Source organism: Heterodontus francisci, chromosome 5 (assembly GCF_036365525.1).
Source record: "Heterodontus francisci isolate sHetFra1 chromosome 5, sHetFra1.hap1, whole genome shotgun sequence".
Lineage (NCBI taxonomy): Eukaryota > Metazoa > Chordata > Chondrichthyes > Heterodontiformes > Heterodontidae > Heterodontus > Heterodontus francisci.
The window spans coordinates 122,423,206-122,440,025 of NC_090375.1; the positions used below are offsets into that span (position 1 = coordinate 122,423,206).

Consider the following 16,820-nt stretch of genomic DNA (forward strand, 5'->3'; position numbering starts at 1 on the left):
CGGTGATCAACATCCATTGTCGGTTGAATGTGTCGAGGAATGGTCCTTTGTCTACACAAGCACCGTCTGTTGGTATGCATATGTTTTTTTCCAGCCACGGCTGATCTGTTCAACAAGTCATTTCCGCACTCCAGCAACAGTTCAAAATCAATGTTCATTTGAGAAAACCAATATGCCACATTCTTGGCAGGTGGGGGCCTGCATGACAATATCAACATATATTTTCTTCCTCTCAATCTGATATCTCTGCATTAAACACTATCCATTTAGTAGAAATTTTGCTGGAGGCTTCATGCTCAGTTATGCAGTCATACAGAACAGGCCCATGAATAGTGAATGCTTTCAGGATTAGATGTGACAATCATATTTCTAAGAAAATGGTTATGTAGTGTCACACAGAGTTAAGCCATTGTCCTTTCACTGTGACGATCTGGATACAAATCCAACCATAACTAATAGAACAATAGTGTCTTCTCTCTGCCAGCTCCAAGAATCCCAAGTGAAATGAGATCATGCATTCCACTGCACAAAGTGGCCCGAATTCAGCATCAATTGGCCGATCACTTGAACCCGTAAGAATAGCTGGTGTGGGAAATGAAAAATTCATAATGATATGCTTTAGAATGTTTTTCTGAGTTTAGCATTAAGGTACATAATACAATGAGCATATTTCTACATGTAAATCATGCATTAACAGTCTTGCGAGTGCTTGATGATAATAGGGATGAAATAGGGGATAGAAAAATGTTCCATTACCCCAATAATGGGATGCTTCATTTTAATGGACAAAAGAAAATACAATAATGTCAATTGTCAGTGTCCAAAAAGGCTTTCTTACTAAGCAAAAGTAATTCTTAGATAAATAAATAAATAAGAGAATCCTAAAGACTACATTAGGAATGAGATTATGAGAAAAACTGACAGAGCTATACCATAAGATTGTCCGCAATGTACACCCTGGTAATTCATGTATTCCAGGCAGCCTGCTCGTTCCTCCAGTGTTGGGCAAGGATCTCCATGATTTTGAGGCTCTTGCTCAATGTGACGCCGTCGAATCCGCACAGTTGGCTGGCATTGCTCAGCACAGCCACTCCAGTGACTCCACTCACTCACCACACATGCACTGGCTGGAAATAAGAAAACAGTATGAATTTCCAATGTTTGTCCAGGATTGTGGTCATACTCTTACAGAAAAGATTTTAAGGGTTTGTAGTGTACATCTGTTCTGCCACATTTAAGTGTACACTTCTAATTATTTTACAGTATGATCTGTGACTGAGTTCATATCTGGAAATTATCCCTCCATTAAATTCTAACCTGTTCACACTCTAGACTTTAACATAGATGTAAATGTTCAATAGAGCTGTCTTACTGTGGCAACAGTTTCCGTTTTCCAGGGGAATTATCATTTATAAAGGATAAGTATTTATGCTTAGTAGTGTTTCAAGTGTTTATTTCTATTGTGAAGCAGATGGGTATGGGGATAAACATCAAAGAAGGATGATTATCTTCAAAATGTTTGCTTCCTATTCTTGGTGTCAATGGGACTAATCTATCCACATGTTGGTGATGTGATGATTTTCTACCCCAAAAAGTCATTTTGTGGTGCATGCATGGACATAGCAGTTTACTTCTAAGATACAATCTATCGCTGTCTTATGTTCCACCTAGTGACCAAATTAACAAGTGCAAAATTCACTGGCGTCAGAATTAGATTGTGCCTGAATTGGGAACAAGACCACTGAAAATTGGTTTGAACATAAGAAACAGGAGCAGGAGAAGGCCATTCAGCCCCTCAAGCCTGCCCCACCATTCAATAAGATCATGGCTGATCTGCCCCAGATCTCAACTCCTCTTTCATGCCAGCTCCTCATAGCCCTCAACTCCCTGATATTTCAAAAATCTACCTCTTTAAATACTTTCAGTGATCGAGCTGCCACAACACTCTGGGGTAGAGAATTCAGACATTCACTACCCTCTGAGAGAATAAATTCCTTCGCATCTCAGTTTTAAATGAGAGTCCCCTCATTCTGTAACTATGTCGCCTAGTTCGAGATTCCCCCACTAGTGGAAACATCTTCTCAACATCTACCCTGTCAAGCCCCCTCAGAATCTTGCACGTTTCAATAAGATCACCCTCATTCTTCTAAACTCTAATGAATAAAGGCCTAACCTGTTTAGCCGTTCTTGATAAGTCAACCGCTTCATCCCAGGAATCAGCCTAGTGAATCTCTTTTGAATTGCCTCCAATGCCAGTATGTCCTTTCTTAAATACGGAGACCAAAACTGTACACAGTACTCCAGGTGTGGCCTCACCAACACCCTGTACAGTTGTAACAAGACTTCCCTATTTTTATTCTCCAACCCCCTAGCAATAAAGGCTAAAATTCCATTTGCCTTCTTAATTACTTGCTGCACCTGCATGCTAACTTTTTATGTTTCATGCACAAAAACACCCAGATCCCTCTGTGTTGTACTTTTTTGGTCTCTCTCCATTTAAATAATAGTCTTCCTTTTGATTCTTCCTACCAAAGCGCATGACCTCATACTTTCTTACATTAAACTCCATCTGCCAAGTTTTTGCCCACCTATCAACCTATCTATATCCCCTTGCAGATTCCTTATGTCCTCATCACAATATGCCCTCCCACCTATTTTTGTATCATCAGCAAATTTGGATATATTATACTCTGCCCCCTCCTCCAAGACATTAATGTAGATAGTAAATAATTGAGGCCCTAAGATTGATCCTTGTGGCACTACACTAGTTAGGTCTTTCCAACCTGAAAAAGACCCATTAATCCCGACTCTCTGTCTTCTGTGAGTTAACCAAACCTCAATCCATGCTAATACATTACCCCCAATACCCTGAGCTCCTATCTTGTGCAATAATATTCTATGTAGCACCTTATCAAATGCCTTCTGGAAATCTAAATACACTACATCTACCAGTTCCCCTTTATCAACTCTGCTTGTTATATCCTCAAAGAACTCTAGCAAATTTGTCAAACATGATTTGTCTTTCACAAAACCATGTTGACTCTGCGTTAAGCTTTTCTAGTTGTCCTGCTATTTCTTCCTTAATAATGGACTCTAGCAGTTTCCCAAAGGCCGATGTTAGGCTGACTGGCCTATAGTTTCCTGCTTTGTGTCTCCCTCGCTTCTTGAACAGGGGCGTCACATTTGCGGTTTTCCAATCCTCCCAGACTCTAGTGACTTCTGGAATATTTTGACCAATGCCTCCGCTATCTCTGCAGCCACTTCCTTTAAAACCCTTGGATGTAGGCCATCAGGTCCCGGTGACTTGTCTGCCCTCAGTCCCATTAGTTTGTTAAATACTTTGTCCCTCGTGATTGAGATTGTTGCAAGATCTTTCCTCCCATTAGCTCCTTGCTTATCTGATATCTGTTTATAGTGTCCTCTACCGTGAAGACGGATGCAAAATATTGGTTTAAATTATCTGCCATTTCCTTGTTCCCCGTTATCAATTCTCCAGTCACATCCTCCAAGGGTCCCACACTCACTTTAGCTACTCTCTTTCTTTTTATATACCCGTAGAATCCCTTGCTGTTTGTTTTTATATTTCTTGCCAATTTACTTTCATAATCAATTTTCTCCCTCTTTATTAGCTTTTTAGTCATCAGCTGCTGGTTCTTAAAAATTCCCAATCCTCTGGCCTATCACTAGTTTTCACCGCTTTGTATGCCTCAGTTTTTGATTGGATACTTTCCTTGACCGCTTTTGTTAACCACAGGTGGTTCATCCTTCTCATCGAGTCCTTCTTTTTGACCGGGATAAATTTTTGCTGAGCGTTATGAAATATCTGCTTAAATGTCTGCCACTGCTCATCCACTGACCTTCCCCTTAGTCTATTTTCCCAGCCCGCTTTATACCTCTTTCTTCATACCTCTGTAATTGCCCTTGTTTAAGTTGAAGACACTGGTTTGAGACTCAAGTTGCTCCCCCTCAAACTAAAATTGAAATTCTACCATGTTGTGATCGCTACCCCCTAGAAGATCCTTAACTGTAATATTTCTTATTAATCCTACCTCATTACACATTGCTAGATCTAAAATAGCCTGTTCCCGGGTAGGTTCTGCAACGTACTGCTCTAAGTAACAATCCCTGATGCACTCTCCAAATTTGTTTTCCATGTTACCTCTGCCAATCTGATTTGTCCGGTCAATATGCAGATTAAAATCACCCATGACAATTGTAGTGCCCTTCTTACACGCCTCCGTTATTTCCCGACTTATTCTTTGTCATACAGTCAGGTAACTCTTCAGGGGCCTATAGACGACTCCCTCCCGTGAATTCTTCCCCTTGCTGTTCCTTATTTCCACCCAAATTGATTCCACATCACGATCTACTGCACCTTTATCACTACTCACCACCGCACTGATACCTTCCTTTATTAACAAAGCTACCCCACCTCCTTTTCCTTTTTGCCTATTTTTCCAGAACGTCGAATACCCTTGAATATTGAGTTCCCAGTCTTGGTCACCCTGCAACCACGTCTCTGTAATAGCTATCAAGTCATAGTCATTAATTTCTATTTGTGCCGTCAACTCATCTATCTTGTTACAAATGCTGCGTGCATTCAAAGAGCCTTAAGCTTTGACTTTTTAACATTATTACTCATTCTGGTTTTAGTTTCTGCTGCACTCTTCTGCTTATATTTTCTGTCCCTTTCTGTCACACTTTGATTACCTTTCGCCTCTTCACTACCCTGTACCTCTGCTCTCTCGTTTCTTTTTGATTTTTTAAACTTTCCTTCAATTGAACCCTCTCCCCCACTAATTAGTTTAAAGTCCTATCTACAACCTTAGTAATATGATTTGCCAGGACACTGGTCCCAGCATGGTTCAAATAAAGCCTGTCCCAACGGAACAGCTCTCTCCTTCCCCAGGACTGGTGCCAGTGCCCCGTGAATCAGAACCCATTTCTCCCACACCAATCTTTCAGCCACACGTTTACCTCTCTAATCTTATTTACCCTATGCCAATTTGCACGTGGCTCAGGTAGTAACCCGCAGATTATTACATTTGTGGTACTGCTTTTTAATTTAGCCCCGAGCTGCTCAGAGTCCTTCAGCAGAACCCCTTTCCTAGTCCTACACATGTCGTTGGTATCTATGTGGACCATGCCAACTGGATCCTTCCCCTTCCACTCCAAGTTCCTCTCCAGCCCAGAAGAGATGACCTTTACCTTGGCACCAGGTAGGCAACACAACCTTCAGGACTCCCTGTCTTTGCTGCAGAGAACAGTGTCTATTCCCCTAACTATGCTATCCCCTATTACTACTACATTTCTCTTTCCTCCCCCCACTTGAATGGAGCTCTGAACCATGGTGCTGTGGCCAGTTCGCTCATCCTCTCTGCAATCTGTGCCCTCATCCACACTGGGAGCAAGAACTCCGTACCTATTGGATAAGGGCACTGGCTGAGGCTCCTCCAAAGCTAAATTCTGGATCCGCATACCTGCCTCACTTGCAGTCACACCCTCCTGTCCCTGACCATGGTCCAAATTTGATGTAATTAATCTAAGGGGTGTGACTGTCTCTTGAAGCACAGTGTCCAGTTAACTCGCCCCTCCCTGATGTGTTGCAGTGTTCGCAGCTCGGACTCCAGCTCATCAACTCTGAGCCGAAGGTCCTAGAGCAGCCAGCACTTGCTGAAGATGTGGTCACGGTGGATCATACCAGCGTCCACCAGCTCCCTCATACTATAGCTGCAACACATCACCTGCCCAGCCCTCTCTATTCTATTTAATTAATTAATTTGTATGTTAAATATTTTAAAAGCGAATTTGTTAACTGTACTCTTCAGCGGTAATAACGTCTCTTGATTTAAACCACTTGGCCAAAACGAGACACGGAAGAGATACCCACCAATCACCTACCTGTTTTCCTGTGACGTCACACTTCGGCTCTGACAGGCAGAGACAGGCAGAAGGGGCTCTCTGCTGCTGGTTTTTATCTCCCGCCACTGCTGCCCTTCTCAGTCCATAGACAATTACTTGCCAATCAGCTTCTTCCCCTGTACCGAGTTGTGATCCCTGTGATGTCCTCAGGAATTGAATGAGGTTTAGCAAAGTTTGGTATAGAATATAAGGAAAAGACAGAGAGACAAAGACTGCAGCAGCTGAACATAAAGGCTTCTCCATTTATTCTGTATTAGTTTCACTTTCTCTTTGCTCGCATGTGTGTTCTACAGCAGCCTCTAGAGTACACAATGCACAAAGCAATTTCAAAACACTACAACACTACCGTCCCAGAGGCAGCTCACTGGTCTCAGAAGACATCAAGATCAAGCATAATAAGGTTCAGTGGGGGATGGGAGGTAATTGGAAGGGGAACATGTGAGCTCTTGACAATGCAGTTCAAAGCCGGGGTGGTTCCAAGGATACTTCTATGATTTTACCTTTCCTTTATTTTTCATGGGATGTGGGCACCACTGGCAAGGCCAGCATTTGTTGCCCATCTCCTAATTGCCCTTGACAACTGAGTGGCCTGGTAGGCCATTTCAGAGGGCTGTTAAGAGTCAACCACATTGCTGTGGGTCTGGAGTGACATTAAATTATTACATTCCTCAGCTGCTGTTGTGGGATTTGAACCCATGTCCCCAGGGCAATAGCCTTGGCCTCTAGATTACTAGTTCAGTGGCATTATCACCATGCCACCCATTTTTATGAGGAGAGGTTTGACCTGCACTCAGTACCAAGCAGCAATTAGACTGCAAATGTGAACTTGAAGTTGTGGAAAGTCATGTTGTTCTCAAATGCTTGGCACAGCAATGGGAGATTAGGATCAAGTCCTCTGGGCTGAAGTCCCACTGCTAGGGCCAAAAATGGGAGGCGAGCCCACTTCTGCTGGTGGTGGGACCTGGGAAGGCATAGTCCCGGGGGTGGCTAAGTAAGTGGCCGCCACCGAGGCTGCCATCCCTACTAAGGACAGCAGCCTGCCCCCAATTAGAGGGCCGGTAGCTCAGCAGTACCACTGCTAGCAATGGCCATTGCTGGGGCTGCACCTGCAGGATGAGGGCGCATCAATGAACGTGGGCCCTCAAAGACAGATAAGTGGGGCCTGGGGATGCCAGGACAAGACAGGCAGGCAACTCCGGCAATCAGGGGTGTGGGGGAGGGGCGGTGGTGGTGGTCACTGAGGGCAGGCGGAACCCTTGCCATGGGGGCATTGCCACTGGAGTCCCCTCATGGGCCCATGGAGTTCCCAAAAAAGGAAGGCCCCCTCCTCCAGAACCCAGTGAGAGGCCACCAGGTTGAATTAGATGGTCTGTCCACATGGCGGAGATCCCCTCCAGCTGCAGGCACAGAGGAGGGAAGAGGCCCTTAATTGGTCACTCAAGTGGCTCAATTGGGCTCCTGGCAGATGGCATGTCTGCCAGCCTTCCCACCACTGGCAAAATGGCATGGCAGGGGAAGATGTCAGGCATGCCCCCAATGCCTTCCCACACTATTTTGCCAGCTTTCCTTCCTCTATGCCTGTTGCCAAGGGGCTAGTAAAGTTCCAGCCTCTGTGTCAGGCCCAGTGATCAAATATCTGGGGAAGGCAGTTATTGCCACAGGAGCTGTTCCACATAAGTGTAATAGAAAACTAGCCCAAATAAAGATGATTTATTATATATTATATATATTTTCAGTGGTATCAGCGAAATTAATACATAAAATGTTGAAGTTCACGACAAATCACCTGATTCTGTGTTGATTGCGTCTGCGAAAATTGCAACAGCGTACCCTATGGAAGAGCAGAGTATCACCAACAGCAACTTGTAGATTTATACTTTTATTGCAGCTTTAGAAAAGAAAACTAATGCCTTTGAAGGAAACTGCATTATCCTATTCTTTCCAAAACCCAAGAAAGATCTGGATTCTACCTCTCCTTGTATCCAAAGTTTAATCGGTAGAACATTGATCACAAGAAAGCCTAGGAAAGCTATTTTGATGATGGATAGCCATGTCTGTACTTTCCAATATTTGTTGAGTCATTCTACTGGTGGAATATTTTTTACAAACACAGCTAGATATGAAAATAAGGGAACAGATGAGTTAATTGGAGACTTAATAACCTTAAAAGAGCAAATGTTTGGCAAACTATCATTTCGAAGGGAAAGAATAATAAGGCCCTTGTGAACTCTTTTAGCATGCCATCCTGAAGTTGAAGTAGCACAGCTTTTCAGCTGGATTTACATCAACATATGGTGTTGGTTGCAAAAAGAAAAGATATACCAAGTACTTTTTAGGAAGGCATTTCCATTCAATGGATTAAGGATTAGAACCTCCATGCAGGTGAACTTTTGGGCTGGCTTCTTTTTTATTCATTCATGGGATGTTGGCGTCACAGGCCAGCCCAGCATTTATTGCCCATCCCTAATTGCCCTTGAGAAGGTGGTGGTGAGCTGCCTTCTTGAACCGCTGCAGTCCATTTGGGGTAGGTATACCCACAATGCTGTTAGGAAGGGAGTTCCAGGATTTTGACCCGGCAACAGTAAAGGAACAGCGACATAGTTCCAAGTCAGGATGGTGTGAGACTTGGAGGGGAACTTACAGGTGGTGGTGTTGCCATGTATTTGCTGCCCTTGCCCTTCTAGTTGGTCGTGGTCACGGGTTTGGAAGGTGCTGTCTAAGGAGCCTTGGTGCGTTGCTGCAGTGCATCTTGGAGATGGTACACTCTGCTGCCACTGTGCATCGGTGGTGGAAAATGGTAGTCCCTAGGATGTAGGTAGTGGGGGATTCAGCGATGGTAATGCCGTTGAATGTCAAGGGGAGATGGTTAGATTCTCTCTTGTTGGAGATAGTCATTGCCTGGCACTTGTGTGGCGCGAATGTTACTTGCCACTTATCAGCCCAAGCCTGGATATTGTCCAGGTCTTGCTGCATTTCTACACGGACTGCTTCAGTATCTGAGGAGTCACGAATGGTGCTGAACATCCCCACTTCTGACCTTATGATTGAAGGAAGGTCATTGATGAAGCAGCTGAAGATGGTTGGGCCTAGGACCACTACCCCGAGGAACTCCTGCAGTGATGTCTTGGAGCTCAGATGATTGACCTCCAACAACCACAACCATCTTCCTTTGCGCTAGGTATGACTCCAGCCAGCGGAGGGTTTCCCTTGATTCCCATTGACTTCAGTTTTGCTAGGGCTCCTTGATGCTATACTCGGTCAAATGCTGCCTTGATGTCAAGGGCAGTCACTCTCACCTCATCTCTTGAGTTCAGCTCTTTTGTCCATGTTTGAACCAAGGGTGTAATGAGGTCAGGAGCTGAGTGGCCCTGGCGGAACCCAAACTGAGCGTCACTGAGCAGGTTATTGCGAAGAAAGTGCCGCTTGATGGCACTGTTGCTGACACCTTCCATCACTTTACTGATGATTGAGAGGCTGATGGGGTGGTAATTGGCCGGGTTGGACTTGTCCTGCTTTTTGTGTACAGGACATACCTGGGCAATTTTCCACATTGCAGGATAGATGCCAGTGTTGTAGCTGTACTAGAACAGCTTGGCGAGGGGTGCAGCAAGTTCTGGAGCAGCTATGTCCTTTAGGACACGGACAGTTCGGTCAGTAGTGGTGCTACCGAGCCACTCTTGGTGATGGACATTGAAGTCCCTCACCCAGAGTACATTTTGTGCCCTTGCCACCCTCAGTGCTTCCTCCAAGTGGTGTTCAACATGGAGGAGTACTGAGTCATCAGCTGAGGGAGGGCGGTAGGTGGTAATCAGTAGGAAGTTACCGTGCCCATGTTTGACCTGATGCCATGAGACTTCATGGGGTCCGGAGTCGATGTTGAGGACTCCCAGGGCAACTCCCTCCCTAATGTATACCACTGTGCCGCCACCTCTGCTGGGTCTGTCCTGCCGATGGGACAGGACATACCCGGGGATGGTGATGGCAGTGTCTGGGACATTGTCTGTCAGGTATGATTCCGTGAGTATGACTATGTCAGGCTGTTGCTTGACTAGGCTGTGGGACAGCTCTCCCAACATTGGCACAAGCCCCCAGACGTTAGTAAGGAGGACTTTGCAGGGTCGACAGGGCTGGGTTTGCCATTGTCGTTTCCGGTGCCTAGATCAATGCCGGGTGGTCCGTCCAGTTTCATTCCTTTTTATTGACTTCGTAGCGGTTAGGTACAACTGAGTGGCTTGCTAGGCCATTTCAGAGGGCATGTAAGAGTTAACCACATTGCTGTGGGTCTGGAGTCACATGTAGGCCAGACCAGGTAAGGACAGCAGATTTCCTTCCCTAAAGGACATTAGTGAACCAGACGGGTTTTTACAACAATCGACAATGGTTTCATGGCCATCATTGACTAGCTTTTAATTCCAGATTTATTAATTAAATTCAAATTCCACCTTCTGCTGTGGTGGGATTCGAACCCATGTCCCCAGAGAAATACCCTGGGTCTCTGGGTTAGTAGTCCAGTGATAATACCACTATGCCACCACTCCATTAAAACTGCACATTGGGTTTGACATCAGAACTTGTAAGTGCTCTTGTGCAATGGAGTTTTAAAGAAAAGCTTAAAATACTGTTTTTATATGTGGATTAATAAATACTTTTTAGCGTTAGCATCAATGCATGTCATAATGTAATGTTGTCACTGGGCCCTCTTTTGTGTGTACAGGAAACCTGTCTGTCACTTCACAATGTTGGCATAATTCTCTTACTTTGTAAGTTTTCAGAAAAATATTTAGTGAAGTGTTCCGTCATGATTACTAGAAAATAAAAAAAATCCATTTGCAACACACAAAACATTGGCCAGGAATTTGTGAAATTGTCAGTGTTCTCTGTCATTACTGTATAAAACTGATAGCCACTACTGGGTCCACATATGTGTGGTTAAAAGTATAAATCTACAAGTTGCTGTTGGTGATACTCTGCTCTTCCACAGGGTACGCTGTTGCAATTTTCGCAGACGCAATCAACACAGAATCAGGTGATTTGACGTGAACTTCAACATTTTATGTATTAATTTCGCTGATACCACTGAAAATATTAAGCCCCATTAAATGAGACGTAACTGTGTGTAACAAAGTGCTATGTCCCATAATTACTTCAGAACAACTTCTCTGGCCCCGAGAAATAAATTTTGTAGTTGTGGATGGTCATACTCTGTATTCCATGATTTTTAAAATAATAAAAATTAATTTTTATTTCATCTTAAAAAAAAATCATATTTTGGTTTCTCCCTATCCTCTGTATATGTCCCTATTTTTATTTTGCTTTCTGTGAAATGATAAAAAATGAAATATAATCCATGCATTTTACTTCCTGGTTTGCTGACTGTGAGAATTCTTCAATTTGATTGTCTGCCCAGCCCACTTGATGACATCACTGTTGCTGGATGTCATAGATCCCCTACAAATGGCACCAGATTGAAACTGACATCGGAATAGGAGGAAAAAAAAATCGGTGCTCTGGAGCTCGCTAAATCTTTCTGGGTAGCTTTATTCAAGGTCAACAATGAGCACTATCCCTTCGATAGTGGACTGCAAAGTTAGAGCCATAGCAAATGTACCCTATGAATTAATTATCATCCTGATCTAGATTCTAGGGGCGGGAATTGGAAATACTGCATCTCATTGGTGACTTGGAATCACACAGCCACTTTGACAAGTTTGAAAGATCTACAAGCTCAGTCTATGCAACGGAGCTATGGTTGTCCTCATATGACTTCAAAAACACCTGCAGCTCACTGAAACTGTTCAGCTGGTCTCTTTATCCCATGGGCAAATACCTCTGGTAAAACTTCAATATTTCTTTAACTACATTCTTATAACACAGCTTACTGCTGTCATATTATTTCACACATGGGAATTCTCTGTTTTGATATGCATATATGAAACAGCAACTCCATAGGCAGTGAAATTCCTAATCACACTATAGAATAAAGATTTATTAGAGGTCAGAGCTATCTCACTTGAGGAAAAAAATAGATGTCATGAAAAGGAGAACTGTGAAATCTTTAGACATGGAATGGTATGATTCTGAGTATTAATGTTCCAGGGAATGAAGAACATGCTCTCTCCAACCTTCACATTGAGATACTAAAAGGAAGCATTCCCTATTTTTAGCTTGAGGAGTTGCCTTGCAAATCCAAACTTCTAGGATTTGAGTCCACTCTGATTTTGACTGTAACCTATTCACATCCTTTGTAAGGGGAAGACAATTGAAAGTGAGTGTAAATTCCAATTCTAACATTACTAAGTTTTGTAAGAGAGAGAAATTATTAAATTATATGGTAGAGGATAGCAATAATAAGAAAGAAATTGGATCCCTGGGCAGTAGGATGTCTGGTGCGAAGGAAATTCCCAGTGGGGGAATTCACTGTCTTCAATGCCACTCCCTCTGATGCAGGGGTCATGTTTGAGGTGGACTGAAGTTTGGCCATCACAGAAAAAAACACACAGATGTTTTACTAACATTTTTTTAAACTTTGTTGTGCATCTAACAAAGACCGCAATCTGCTTGACACAAAAGTCACTGTTAATGCTATAGTTTCAGTGGGATTAAAATAGATATATGTAGCGGATAGTTTTATGAACATTCACTCCTGGAGTGGATATCAGGAATGTTGATGCCCAATCACTTCAATTTTCCATTGAATAATTTAATGAATCATAGAATCATACAGCACAGAAAGCATTTCAACCCATTATGCCTGTGCCAGCTCTTCGAAAGAGCCTTCCAATTCGCCCCACTACATTGTTCTTTCCTCGTGGCCCTGTATTATTTTTCTTTTCAAGTATTTCTCCAATTCCCTTTTGAAAGTAACTACTGGATTTGCTTCCATCACACTTTCAGGCAGTGCAATCCATATCATAAGAACTCACTGTATTAAAATATTCTCCCCTTCTCCCGTCTAGTTCTTTTGGCTACAGAATATTCTGAGGAGAGGGCGACAGCCAGAGGTTGTGGTCCATATTGGTACCAACAACGTAGGTAGGAAGAGGGATGGGGTCCTGCAGGCAAATTTTAGGGAGCTAGTGAAAAGATTAAGAAGCAGCAGCTGAAAGGCAGTAATCTCAGATGATTCCCGGTGCCATGCACTAGTGAATATAGAAATAGAAGGTGCAGATGAATGCGTGATGGAGAGATGATGCAGGAGGGAGAGCTTTAGATTACTGGGACATTGGGACTGGTTCTAGGGGAGGTAGGACCTGTACAGACCAGATGGATTGGACCTCAACAGGGCCAGGACCAATGCCCTCGTGGGGTGGTTTGCTAGTGTTGCAGGAGAGAGTTTAAACGAATTTGGCTAGGAAATAGGAACCAGGATGTAGATTTAGAAGGGAGAAACAAGTTGCACAAAGGATTGGGAAAGACAGATAGCATGAGAGTAAGAAATAGTAAGGTATTACGTTAGGTCAGACTAAGAGGGAATACAAGAAGATCTAATTCAGGTTTATAGTGCATGTACGTAAACACACAATGTGCAGTAAATAAGGTTGATGAGCTGAAGGTATAAAGAGGCACAGGGGAAGATGATGCTGTGGCAATTACGGAGACCTGGCTCAAAGAAGGGCAGGACTGGATACTAAATATTCCTGTATACAAGTTGTACAGGAAAGATAGTGAAGGAATGAAAGGAGGAGGGGTGGCAATATTAAGCAGCATATGACAATGCTGGAGAAAGAGGAAGTCTTAGCGGGGTCAAGGACAGAACCCATTTGGTTACAGCTAAGAAACAATTGTGGTGCCATACACTACTGGGTGTATTCGATAGGCCTCCAACTAGTGGGAAAAATAAGAAAAGCAAGTTTGCAGGGAAATTATAGAGAGGTGCAAGAGCTATAGAATAGTGAAAGTGGGGACTTTAATTACCCTAATATAGATTGGGATAATATTAGTGTAAAAGGAAGAGGGAAGAAGAATTACCTGAAGTGCGATCGCGAGAACTTCCATGACCAATACGTTTCCGGCTCAACGAGGAAAGAGGCATTGCTGGATCTGTTTCTGGAGAATGAGATGGGTCAAGTGGATCAAGTGTCAGTAGGGAAACATTTAGTGAACAGTGATCAGAGCATCATAAGGTTTAGATTATCTATGGAAAAGGGCAAGGGACAATTTAGAGTGAAAATATTTAGTTGGAGGAGGGCCAATTTCAATGGGTTGAGGATGGACCTGTCCTAACTAAATTTGGAATGAAAGATTGGTAGGCAAAACTGTATCACAACAATGGGCTGCCTTTAAAGAGGAAATGGTTGAGGTTCTGTCAAGGTGCATTCCCACAAGGGGGAAAGGTACAGCAAGCAAAGCCAGAGCTCCCTGGATGATGAAAAATATAGAGAGTAAGATGCAGCAAAAAAAAGGTGCATATGTCAGGTTGATTATACTGGTGAAAACCAGGCTGAATATAGAAAGTTTAGTGGGGAAGTGAAACCAGAAATAGGAAAGGCAAAGAGAGGAGTATGAGAAGAGAATGGGAGCTAACATAAAATGAAATCCAAAGTCTTCTTTAAGCATTTAATAGTAAAAGTGCATGGAGGCAGAGGGCATGGCTGAGGTGCTAAATGAATACTTTGCCTCTGTCTTTACCAAGGAAGAAGATGCTACCTAAGTCATAGTTAACGAGGATGGGCTAAAAATTGAAAACAAGTTGCTGCTAGAAAGGCTGGCTGTGTTTAAAGTTGATAAGTCACCAGGACTGGGTGAGATGCATGTAAGGATGCTGAAGGAAGTAAGGGCGGAAATTGCAGAGGTACTGGCCATAATCTCCCAATCTTCCTTATAGGGGTGGTGCCAGGGGACTGGAAATTTGCAAATGTTACACCCTTGTTCAACTAAGGGTATAAGGATAAAGCCAACAACTACAGGCCAGTCAGATTAACCTTGGTTGTGGGAAAGCTTTGACAAATGATAATCTGGGACAAAATTAACAGTCACTTGGACAAATGCAGATTAAGTAGGGAAAGCCAGCATGGATTTGTTAAAGGCAAATCGGGTTTAACTGACTTGAATCCGTTTTTTGATGAGGCAACAGAGAGTGTTATGTGGGTAATGTGGTTGACACGGAATATACGGACTTCCAAAAGACGTTGATAAAGTGTCGCATAATAGGTTTGTCAGCAAAGTGGAAGCCCATGGAATAAAAGGGAAAGTGGCAATATGGATACGATGCTGGCTGAGTGACAGGAAGCATAGTGTAGTGGTGAACCGTTGTTTTTCAGACTGGAAAATGATATGCAGTGGGGTTCCACAGCGGTTGGTACTAGGACCACTGATTTTCTTGATTTATATTAATGATCTAGACTTGGTGCAAAGGGCACAATTTCAAAATTTGCAGATGACACAAAACGTGGAAGCATTGTAAAAGGTGAGGAGGATAGTGATAGACTTCAAGAGGACATAGACAGGCTGGTGGAATGCATGGACACGTGGCAAATTAAATTAAATTTTTTTAAATTCGTTCATGGGATGTGGGCGTCGCTACTTGCCCTTGAGAAAGTGGTGGTGAGCTGCCTTCGTGAACTGCTGCAGTCTTTGGGGTGTAGGTACACCCATTGTGCTGTTAGGAAGGGAGTTCCAGGAATTTGACCCAGCGACAGTGAAGGAACGGCGATATAGTTCCAAGTCAGGATTGTGCGTGGCTTGGAGGGAACTCACAGGTGATGGTGTTCCCATGCATCTGCTGCTCTTGTCCTTCGAGATGGTAGAGGTTGCGGGTTTGGAAGGTGCTGTCGAAGGAGACTTGGTGAGTCGCTGCAGTGCATCTTGTAGATGGTACACACTGCTGCCACTGTGCATCGGTGGTGAAGGGAGTGAACCTTGAAGGTGGTGGATGGGGTGCTAATCAAGCTTTGTCCCAGATGGTGTCGAGCTTCTTGAGTGTTGTCGGAGTTGCACATATCCAGGCAAGTGGAGAGTATGCCGTCACACTCCTGACTTGTGCCTTGTAAATGATGGACAGGCATTGGGGAATCAGGAGGTGAGTTACTCGGCACAGAATTCCCAGCTTCTGACCTGCTCTTGCAGCCACGGTATTTATGTGGCTGCTCCAGTTCAATTTCTGGTCAATGGTAACCCCCAATATGTTGATAGTGGGGAATTCAGTGATGGTAATGCCATTGAACATCAAGGGGAGATGGTTAGATTCTCTCTTGTTTGAGATGGTCATTGCCTGGCACTTGTGTGGCACGAATATTACTTGCCACTTAACAGCCCAAGCCTGGACATTGTCTTTATCTTTATGTCTTTGTGTCATTAGCAAATTTAGCAACCATACCTTCGGTCCGTTCATCTAAGTCATTTATATAAATTGTCAAAAGTTGAGGCCCCAGCACTGATCCCTCTGGCACACCATTCATGACATCTTGTCAACCAGAAAATGATCCATTTATGCCTACTCTCTGTTTCCTGTTAGCTAGCCAATCTTCTATTCATGCCAATATGTTGCCCCCTACATCATGAGCTTTTATTTTCACAATAACCTTTGATGTGACACCTTATCAAATGCCTTCTGAAAATGTAAGTACAATACATCCACCGGTTACCCTTCATCCACAGCACATGTAACTCCCTCAAAGAGCTGCAATAAATTGGTTAAACATGATTTCCTTTTCACAAAGCCATGTTGACTCTGCCTGATTACCTTGAATTTTTCTAAATGCCCTGCTGTAACGTCTTTAATAATATCTTCTAACATTTTGCCTAAGACAGATGTTAAGCTAACTGGCCTGTAGGTTCTTGCTTTCTGTCTCCCTCCCTTTTTGAATAAAGGAGTTACATTCGCTATTTTCCAGTCTAGCACCTTCCCTGAATCTAGGGAATTTTGGAATATTAAAACTAACGCATCAACTATCTCAGTC

The 16,820-nt window shown here is 43.4% G+C and overlaps 1 protein-coding gene across 2 annotated transcripts in view; it reads right to left on the reverse strand.

Annotated features, from left to right (window-relative positions):
- The window catches only part of LOC137369609 (somatomedin-B and thrombospondin type-1 domain-containing protein), a 55,956-nt gene that overhangs the window by 26,246 nt on the left and 12,890 nt on the right, over positions 1-16,820 (reverse strand). The window contains exons 2-3 of one of the 2 annotated variants that reach the window (XM_068030927.1): positions 13,891-13,968; positions 933-1,127 (exon numbers count right to left, since the gene is read on the reverse strand). In XM_068030927.1, coding sequence (XP_067887028.1) covers positions 933-1,127; positions 13,891-13,968 — 273 coding nt within the window. The remainder of the gene's footprint in view (positions 1-932; positions 1,128-13,890; positions 13,969-16,820) is intronic. The other variant, XM_068030928.1, reaches the window with a different exon arrangement.